The sequence below is a fragment of the Alexandromys fortis genome, unplaced genomic scaffold, assembly GCF_014885135.2.
Source record: "Alexandromys fortis isolate MF-2015 unplaced genomic scaffold, M_Fortis_MF-2015_v1.1 scaffold_240, whole genome shotgun sequence".
In the NCBI taxonomy this organism is placed as follows: domain Eukaryota; kingdom Metazoa; phylum Chordata; class Mammalia; order Rodentia; family Cricetidae; genus Alexandromys; species Alexandromys fortis.
This window is the reverse complement of record NW_026068133.1, coordinates 231737-241386: the sequence shown is the minus strand read 5'-3', so window position 1 is coordinate 241386 and position 9650 is coordinate 231737. Positions and strand designations below refer to the sequence as shown.

Genomic DNA, 9650 nt, shown 5'->3' with positions numbered 1-9650 from the left:
AATAGAAATGGGTTAAATTAAGATGTAAGAATTAACCATTACGAAACTAGAGCTAATGGGCCAAGAGTGATTTAATACAGTTTCTGTGTGGTTATTTCTTACATCTTAATTTAACTTATTTCTAATTTTCCTCACTTTTTCCAGATCCTACATTTTTATCCTAGACTCAGAGATGTCCCTAATGGTTCTGGACATCAAGAGATAGCCTAGGGCCAAAACCAAAATATATCCCACCTGGGAACAGGTGCTGACTCCTAGATCCTGTTGGGATTTCCATATGCTTCTCCCAGGTACTCATACAAAGTCGTTCTTGACTTGAAATCCATAACACATGGCCCTGAAGCCTCCCCTTGCTTAAATCTAGGACTCTCTTCATTGAAAGGCTCCCAGAGTTGGATGTAGTAGTGTAGGCCTATAACCCCAGCACCCAGGAGTCAGAGACAGGTAGATTACTGTGATCTACATGTTGAGATTCAGGCACATGAGGATTACATAGTGAAAAACAAGGAAGAAAATAAACTTCCAAATTCATAGCCATTCACCCTGTTTCAAGCCAATGAGACCCTAATATCACACCATTTTGGTCTCTTTCCAGGAGAATCCACATCCAGGGCTCAGAAGGGTCTCCAATACAAATGTCATGAAGGATTCAGTTATGGCTTCTGTCTACTGTCCCTTTCCTCTGTAATACATAGCCCTGGAGTAGTTCCTCCTCAGATGTCACAAGTTGAGTCCACTCCCTGGTAATCCCTCATGGGGCCTCCTCCTCCTTGATTGTTGGCTGTGTCTCAAGCTAGTTGCGTGATAGGGGGTGGTAGTCTGAAAGTGAAATGAGATAGTTGCATAATCAAGGCCAAAGGCCACCTTCCACCTCAGGATGTATAAAAGCAAACCAATTCAGCCATCACCATCTGTCTGTCTCCCTCATCGCCACCATGCTGACCTCGGGACTGCTCCTGGTGACTGTGCTGGCCTTCCTCGTCGTCCTGGTCTTCATGTCTGTCTTGAATTAGAGGAAATTTTCAGGGAAGCTGCCTCCAGGACCCACACCACTGCCCTTCATCGGGAACTACTTTCAGCTGAACACAGAGCAGATGTACAACTCCCTCATGAAGGTGCCACTGGGAAGGGTGAAGGGTAAAATGGGGGCATGGAGGGGTGCCCCGTTTTGATAGAGGCTTTGTGGTAGGATATTGACCCTAGGGTGTGTAATTTTAGGCTAGTGGAATTGTGAAGAGCCAGCAACCAACTCCTAGGCATGTGAGACCACATCTTGGGACAACCCATCTGACAGCCATTACAACTCCAGAGAAATGAATCCCAGACATGTCATCAAGGTCTGATCTCTTTCCTTTAACTTTGCTCATTCACATCCATCAGATCAGTGAACGCTATGGTCCTGTGTTCACCATTCACCTGGGGCCTCGCCGAATTGTGGTACTATGTGGACAGGAAGCAGTCAAGGAGGCTCTGATGGATCAGGCTGAGGAATTCGGTGGGCGTGGCGAGCAGGCCACCTTTGACTGGCTCTTCAAAGGCTATGGTGAGGGGAACAAGATGCAGGGGAAAGTGGCAGGGAACAATTGGAAGGCATCAATTTCCCTGCCTCCTTCCTGACATCTGCATCGCTGCTTCCTGCTGTGTGGGTTATTGGACACATTACTTCCTAACCTTCCCATCTTTCTCTGCCTGTGTCTCCTGAACCCCCTCTCCCACCACAAACACACCACCCATATCCCCTCTTGCATCTTGGGATTTTCTATCCGAATCCTGTGCCTCTAAGGGGCTCTGGAGTTTTTGCCCACTCTACCCCATTCTTAGTTTCTGTGACTGCCTGGGATGCTGCATCTTTTCCTTTCTGCTGCTTTCTTCATCTACTGTCAGGGTATCACAGAAATCTGTTCCCAAGCCCAATATCACCTCAGCAATCTAGCCTCTTCTGAGACTCTCTTTGTCCTCTTCCCCTATTTCCCTTTAGTCCCTATCTCAATTATAAATCTATCACAACTATTTCCACCCCCTAGATCTCTTCGATTTCTCTTCTCTTGCCTTTTCCCTGTCCCTCTGTCTCTGGCACTGGTCTTCCTTCTGTCTCCCTCTTTCTAATGTCCTCTAATTCACTCTTGGGGAACAGCACAAGAGTGGTTAGTAGTCAGCCACATCCCTCTTCGCTGACCTCTCTCTGCCCATCACTCTCCTTCCTAGGTGTAGTCTTCAGCAACGGGGAGCGTGCCAAGCAGCTGAGGCGCTTCTCCATTGCCACGCTGAGGGACTTCGGTGTGGGCAAGCGTGGCATAGAGGAGCGCATCCAAGAGGAGGCAGGCTTTCTCCTGGAGGCATTCAGGAAGACAAATGGTAAGCAGAGCTCTGCAAGTTCTCAGGACCAACCAAGGGGAAGACACCCTAGGAAAAACAGAACCAAAATCCAGGATGGGAACTAGGCTACGGAAGAGAGTCCTGGTCCTGCTGTGGGGCCTGGTGTCCTGGTTTTGGTGGAGTTGGAGGACTCCACGTTCAGTGAGTGCTCATTTTGAATTACCTGATACAAAGTATCTGATGCTATCCATCATGAAAGCCTTTTTCAAGCTCCAATGTCTCACTCTCGTTCTCCTCCTTACCTACAGGTGCTCTCATTGACCCTACATTCTACCTGAGCAGAACAGTGTCCAATGTCATTAGCTCCATCGTTTTCGGGGACCGCTTTGACTATGAGAATAAAGAGTTCCTGTCACTTCTAAGGATGATGCTGGGAATCTTCCAGTTCACATCTAGCTCCACCGGGCAGGTAACCTGTTTCACCTTAGCCAACTACCCCCAGACCACAGTTGCCAGCCCACTCCAAAACTGCCAACCTCCTTCCAATAGTTACCTTCAAAGGAGCCTGGCAGTTGTGCCTGAACCGATGTCAATAAACAGTCTCAGCTATGCCTGAAATCAGAGCCAGCAGTACACACAGGCTCTCTCCCTCTCTCCGTCCCTCCGTCCCTCCATCCCTCCATCTCTCCCTCACTCCCTTTCTCTCTCACACACACATACACACACACACACACACACAGAGAGAGAGAGAGAGAGAGAGAGAGAGAGAGAGAGAGAGAGAGAGAGAGAGAGAGAGAAAACTGTTTCAGCAGGGGGACATTATCAAGACAATTCATTGTACTCTCTAACCAAGGTTGCTACAGGAAGGCCCTCTGAATACACTAGCCTTCTTCAGTTCCCTAGTGCCTGGTACTGCAAAATCCAGGTCATTCAAATCATGTGCCTTCTGCAAAACGTAAAGAGCAAGTCCACTGGACTATGTAGATGAGCTCTTTATGCAGCCATAGAAATACTTAAACCGCTGCATTTCTAAGCAAAATTTCTGCATAGACTGTCCCTCAAATACCCCAGTTGAAGGTCCTCCAATGCAGCTCACTCACACATCTATGTGGGGTCCTCCATGCAGCCATTTGAATAGCAATGCAGCAGAACATGTGAATATCAGCCCTACTTAAAATACCCATTTTTTATTTTTTTTGGAAAAGCATATATTGTGTATTGAGCCTATTCACCCTCATATCCCCTACATTCCCTTTTCTCACACCTCCTTCTCCTCTAATTCTCTTTGTCCCTAGACAGTTTTTTCTACTTCTAAGTGTTGCACATGTACACATATGTGCATAGATATGTGCACAAATGATTTAATATATGTATACCACAAATGAAAAAAAATACTTGAGTTATTTCTCTAAGACTGCTTAAATTTGCTTAATAGAGTTATCTCCAGGTGGACCCATTTTCCTGAAAATACCATAACTTTGTTTTTAATGGCTGAAGAATAATTCAGTTGTCTATATGGATCACCTTTTTTTCTCCATTACTCTACTTTTGGGCACTTAGGTTGATTGCATAGCTATTGTGACTATCTAGCCAGAACTCATTGAGTTTTGGAAAGCCTGCTAGAACTCACCAATCCAAACCCCATTAGTATATGAACAGTTGTCCACAGCTGAAGTCACCAACCTCCTAAACATCTACATAGGTAACTACTACCCAACCACCTAAACATCTACATAGGTAACTCCTACCCAACCTCCTAAACATCTACTCTCAGGCTTAAACTATAAAAATTCTGTTGACACACAGCCCAACCTAGATGCCTAAACTCCTGGATAGGTGATGTGAACACTCCTCATCCTAAGACAGATGCTGCCTTGGTTTCTCATCCCCTTCCTACCACCAGATCTACGAGATGTTCTCTTCAGTGATGAAGCACCTGCCAGGACCACAGCAACAGGCCTTTAAGGAACTGCAGGGGCTGGAGGACTTCATAACCAAGAAGGTGGAACAGAACCAGAGTACCCTGGACCCCAATTCCCCAAGGGACTTCATTGATTCCTTTCTCATCCGTATGCAGCAGGTAAACCCAGAAGTCAGGAAGTGTGATGGGAGGTTCAAGCCAAGTAGGGTGAAGTCAGGCACAGGGACGAGGGAGTTAACAGAGAACAACTCATCAGTCCCCTCACTATAATCATCACTCAATATCACTGCTCCATGTATTACCCCTTGTTCTCAGGAAGGTGTATAGGCTGAGAGAGCATCCAGTGTACAAGGATGCCATGTTCCCCACACTGTTTCAAAGGCTAAGTTTTATCCACATACGAGTACCCACAACTCTTGAGTAAGGTTGTATTCAACTCCCATTCTACAAATGAGGAGGCTGCAGCCCTGTGAATATAGGGGACCTGTCTGATATCAGAACAAGAAGGCCATGCATCCTAGTTCACTGGCTTGGACTGGTGCTTTCAGCTAACATACCATTTGCCTTTGCCAGTCCTCATAGCCGTTTACAACTGTGTGACCTATGCTTTACTGTGACCTCCTACCTGTTTGTAACATATATGGAGATTTTGTCATTGTTGATTTTGAGACATCATCTTGCTAATGGCAAGCTGAAACTTGCTGTCAGCCAAGCTAGCCTCAAACCTGTGGCAGTTCTCCTAAGGTCTGCTTTCTGGAGGCTGGGATTACCAGTGTGTGGTGTCTGGCCAAGATGAAACTTCATGTACTCTGAAGTGCCAAGGGCTGAGGGGTGGAATTTCTTTAGGGAATATTAAAAATAATTAAGATATAGGATCCTGTTGCCTAAAACTCATTGTTTGAGGGCTGGAGAGGTGGCTCAGTGTTTGTGAGCACTAGCTACTCTTCCAGAAGACCTGGGTTCATTTCTCAGAATCCACATGGCAGCTCACAGCTGCCTGTAACTCCAGTTTCAGGGAACCCACGACATTTGGTAAAACACCAATGCACATTAAATAAGAATTGACAATTAAATTGGTCATTATATATCAGACAATCAACTAAGTCCCGAATGACAGAAAAGCACTAGATTAGAGCACCGGATCACTTCCAAAGGTGTAGAACCTGAAGAGAAGCTGACATAGCCAGAATTCATCTTCTCACCTTAGGTCTTGGTCAAAGAGAAGTGAATTAGGTCAGGGAAAGAGGGTAAAACAGAAGGGCACCAGAACATAAGGAGTGGGTTGGACTTGAATATGTGCCTCCCTGCAGGAGAAGAAGAACCCCAATACAGAGTTCTACATGAAGAACTTAGTGATGGCGACAGTGAACCTCTTCTTTGCTGGTACAGAGACCGTCAGCACCACCCTTCGCTATGGCTTTCTGTTGCTCATGAAGCACCCAGATGTACAGGGTAAGGCTGCATGGAGGAGGATGTTGTAGTTTCTAAACATGCTTCTCTGATCATCCCCAACCTGTCTCAAGAAACTGGACTCTTAGATAGCTGCTCCCTTCTCTGCAGAGTCAGAGAGAGAGAGAGAGAGAGAGAGAGAGAGAGAGAGAGAGATAGTGGGTACCAGCCTCTAGTTGTTAAATCAGTTTGTGTGTTGTTCAATTGAACCTCAAAGGTCCCACTTCCCTGTCCCCAAGATCCTGTCTAAATCTCCTTTCTCACAATTCTCACATAATTCTGGTATGACCCAGTTAACATGAACTTCCTCCAACAATGCCTATGACTTGCATGTACCAAAGATGATTGCCAATGTCATACACTGCTTCATAGCCTTTGTCCAGTTCTATACTTTTGCACTATCATTCTTAGGGTAAGGTTGTTGGACCCCTAAACACATGCCTCTTCTTCTCAGCCAAAGTCCAAGAGGAGATTGACAGGGTGATTGGCAAGAACCGGCAACCCAAATATGAGGACCGCTTGAAGATGCCCTACACAGAGGCTGTCATCCATGAGATTCAGAGATTTGGAGACATGATCCCCATGGGCCTGGCTCGTAGGGTCACCAAGGACACCAAGTTCCGTGACTTCTTCATCCCCAAGGTGCGGACTTACCTAGCCTATAGTAATCTCTAGCCTTCTTCATGGCCCAGCAGACCCCCCCCCATTAGAAACCACCCAGCCCTCTCTCACTTTCTCAGTTACAGGCTCTCTCTGCCACCACATCCTTCCAGCCTCCTACATAGAATATCCTATATCTTGGGTCTCCCACCAGACTTTCTGACCCAGGAGTTTCAACTCCATGTCTTCAATCAAGTCTCAAGACATAAACTCAATTCACCTGAATTCCTGTCAGAGACAGGAGTGACATGTTTGCCAAGGATCCTGTTTAGGGGTACATAAATCCAAGGATCCTGTTTAGGGGTACATAAATCCAATACCCTTCAGTTCTTGACTTGAGAGACATGAAGTACACATCCTTCAACCTCCCACCACAGACCACAGACCCCATGTCACCCATTCATTTTGTCTCCTATAATATAAGCCCCACATCTCCTCTCTCTAGGATGATGACCTCACATTACTCAAAGCCCCCCACCCCAAAACCTCCTCAATTCACATATATTATCTTTATATCACCTGTCTTACCCCATGGGCCAACATGTCACATCTACCGTATCCAATCTTCCCCCTCAACAGGGCACTGAAGTTTTTCCTATGCTGGGCTCTGTGCTGAAGGACCCCAAGTTCTTCTCCAACCCCAAAGACTTCAACCCAAATCACTTCCTGGATGACAAGGGGCAGTTTAAGAAGAGTGATGCATTTGTACCCTTTTCCATAGGTAAGAGGGCACTGTCTAGTGCCAGGCCACTGCTCACACCAAGAAAAATAACTCCTCTGTATCTCTCCATCTTGAAAGATTCTCTTGGATCAAACCCTCAGCCAGTCAGCTGCAACTCCCATACTTCCCAAGCACTGAATCCTGGAGAAGTAATAGTCAAACTGTAGAGATAGATTAGAGGAATGAAATCTCAAACTAAGTTAGAGGTCTCTCTCAGGTCACACAACCAGTTCTTAGGAGGATGTGGCAGTCACCTTTAATCCCAGCACTCCTGAGGCAGAGACTGGAGGATGTTATCTTAGTGAATTCAAGGGCAGCAAGGTCTACAGAGTGAGTTGTAGGACAGCCAGGGCTGTTACACGGAGAAACCCTTTGTAAAAAGTCAAAAAAAAAGAAGAAGAAGAAGGAAGGAAAGAAAAAAGTAAGAAAAGAAGGAAGATAGGGAGGATGGGAGGGAGGGAGAGAGAGTGAGGGAGCAAGGAAAAAAGGAAGGGCTGAAGGAAAGAAGGATGTTGCTAAATGGCATCCATACTGGAGAGTACCTCTGGAGAAAAGGGAATCCACAGTTCTCATTGTTACAGCCTGGTGAGGATCAACTCACCACAAGTACAAAGGAAACTGAGGCTCAGAGATTAGACTCTTCTTTAAAGGTCTCAGGCCTTTCTCCCACAGAGAATACAGCCAGAGATTTGCTATAAGGATGACATCAAGAACTGGCTTCACCCTCCCTGTCTCTTCTCTTTAGGAAAACGGTACTGCTTCGGAGAAGGACTGGCTAGAATGGAGCTTTTTCTCTTCTTCACAAACATCCTGCAGAATTTCTGCTTCAGATCCCCACAGGCACCCCAGGATATTGATGTGTCCCCTAGATTTGTGGGCTTTGCCACGATTCCACCAAACTACACCATGAGTTTCTTGTCCCGTTGAGCCAGCGCTGGATAAGGGTAAAGGGAAGGATGGAGATCTGGCTAGTCGAGGGTTGGGATTTAGAGGGGATCAGAGGGACATGAGAGAGGGAGGATATGACTTTCTGAAGACAGACTATCATTTCAAAGGTAAAGCGGAAGAAAGGGGAAATTTACCTGTGTTGTAAACAGTAATAATAATATCAATACTAATAGTAGATATTACATACATAAGTATTCTTTGTCAAGTTTATTCTAAAGGGTTTTGTGATCTCAACTCACAAACGCATGGGAAAGGAAGAGAATCCATGTTCATTTTCTACTGTGGCATGTTCTTGACCTTATTATGTTTCCTTAGTCTAAGTTTACTGAAGTCTCACCGATTCCAAGAGCTCAGTAATACTTGAATGGATATCTGTGCGCACTGGCCTTGGGAAGATTTTCAATTATCACCACACATCAGGTAAAGCAACAAGAGCTCTGTCTATTGCCACATCATCCTGCCCAGAGGTATTCCAGAGCTTCGTGTGGGCCGCCAACTTTGCTTCACCATCAACTCACCCACACTCTGATCGGCTTTTTTAAAACTAATTACCAAAGCATCATCACTCAAGCCTTGCTGGTTAAACTTATTGTGTTTGATTCAGAATCCATCTGGAGAACTGGAATCAGGCCTATTAATGAGGTCCATGGTAGAGAAAGACATTTTCAGAGGTGGCCGGGAAATCTTAGGGTCAGCACACTGACATGAGTGTGTGCTGATTCATGAATGTGTGTGTAAGTATACATTGCAGGATTTCCTTGGGATGGACACAACCACATCTTCTGCCGTGATTTAGTTTCCAGAGGCTGAATGTTTGCTTACCAATCTGTGAACAAGAGTTTTAGAAGCATGTGCTCCAGTAGCACTAGTATAAATCTGATTAGTGGATAACTGAGCAATGCACAGTCTCGATGTCAGTGGATACATCAGCTGGGCCTCTTTTCTTATTTTTAAGATATCAGGCAGACCCAGGAGGGAATGGAGGAATCAGGGTATTGAGATGGCATCTTTGGGAACTGCTTTGCAAGCTCTCCCTGGTGGCAAACTCCAATCCTTTATGATGCAGATGGTTTCTGGGGGACTGATGGAGAGAGAATGGGAATAGGAAAAGATGGTTCAATTGGAAAAGTGTTTGCCAAGCAATCACGAGGACCTGAGTTTGGATCCTCAGCACCCATCAGAAATCAGACCTGGTGGCACATGCTTGTCACCCTAATGCTGGGAGGGGTTTTAAGGCAGCCCAGTCCAATCAGATCATAAATTCTTAGTTAAATTAGAGGTCCTGTCTAAAAAACAAAATAGAGAGAGACTGGAGAAGACAAGATGTGTTGTCCTCTGAGCTCTACAAGCATACACACACACACACACACACACACACACACTCAAAAGGGAGAGAGGGGTTAGTTCAATTTTAGCAATGAGAAACACCTGAAGGTGAAGAGACAGTGGCTAGCAAGGCTTTGTCTGAAAGGGAGGGAGGAAAAATCTAATAAACCCTGTAATGTTGGGGAAAATGTTAGAACTCATGCTCCAGTTTACAGAGACAAGGTGTACTGTGTCCAACCATATTCTGCTCAGTAGCAGAGAGTGCACATCCTGCTGAGGCATGCCTGGAACATTCTTTGTGATAAGCTA

The 9650-nt window shown here is 45.6% G+C and overlaps 1 protein-coding gene across 1 annotated transcript; it reads left to right on the top strand.

The window, feature by feature from the left end:
- The first annotated feature begins 904 nt into the window (after positions 1–904).
- LOC126491017 (cytochrome P450 2A3-like) lies at positions 905–8292 on the top strand. Its single transcript, XM_050126397.1, has 9 exons — positions 905–1115; positions 1381–1543; positions 2206–2355; positions 2625–2785; positions 4220–4396; positions 5548–5689; positions 6141–6328; positions 6926–7067; positions 7813–8292. The coding sequence occupies exons 1-9, from the start codon at positions 1095–1097 to the stop codon at positions 7992–7994; spliced, it is 1326 nt and encodes a 441-aa protein (XP_049982354.1). The 5' UTR covers positions 905–1094; the 3' UTR covers positions 7995–8292.
- Positions 8293–9650: the final 1358 nt, after the last annotated feature.

Excerpts from the sequence above, each read along its gene's own strand:
- LOC126491017 (XM_050126397.1), top strand. The coding sequence starts at position 1,095 with ATGTACAACTCCCTCATGAAG. Across the intron at positions 2,356-2,624 it reads GGCATTCAGGAAGACAAATG|GTGCTCTCATTGACCCTACA; the intron begins GTAAGCAGAGCT and ends CCTTACCTACAG. Across the intron at positions 6,329-6,925 it reads GTGACTTCTTCATCCCCAAG|GGCACTGAAGTTTTTCCTAT; the intron begins GTGCGGACTTAC and ends CCCCCTCAACAG.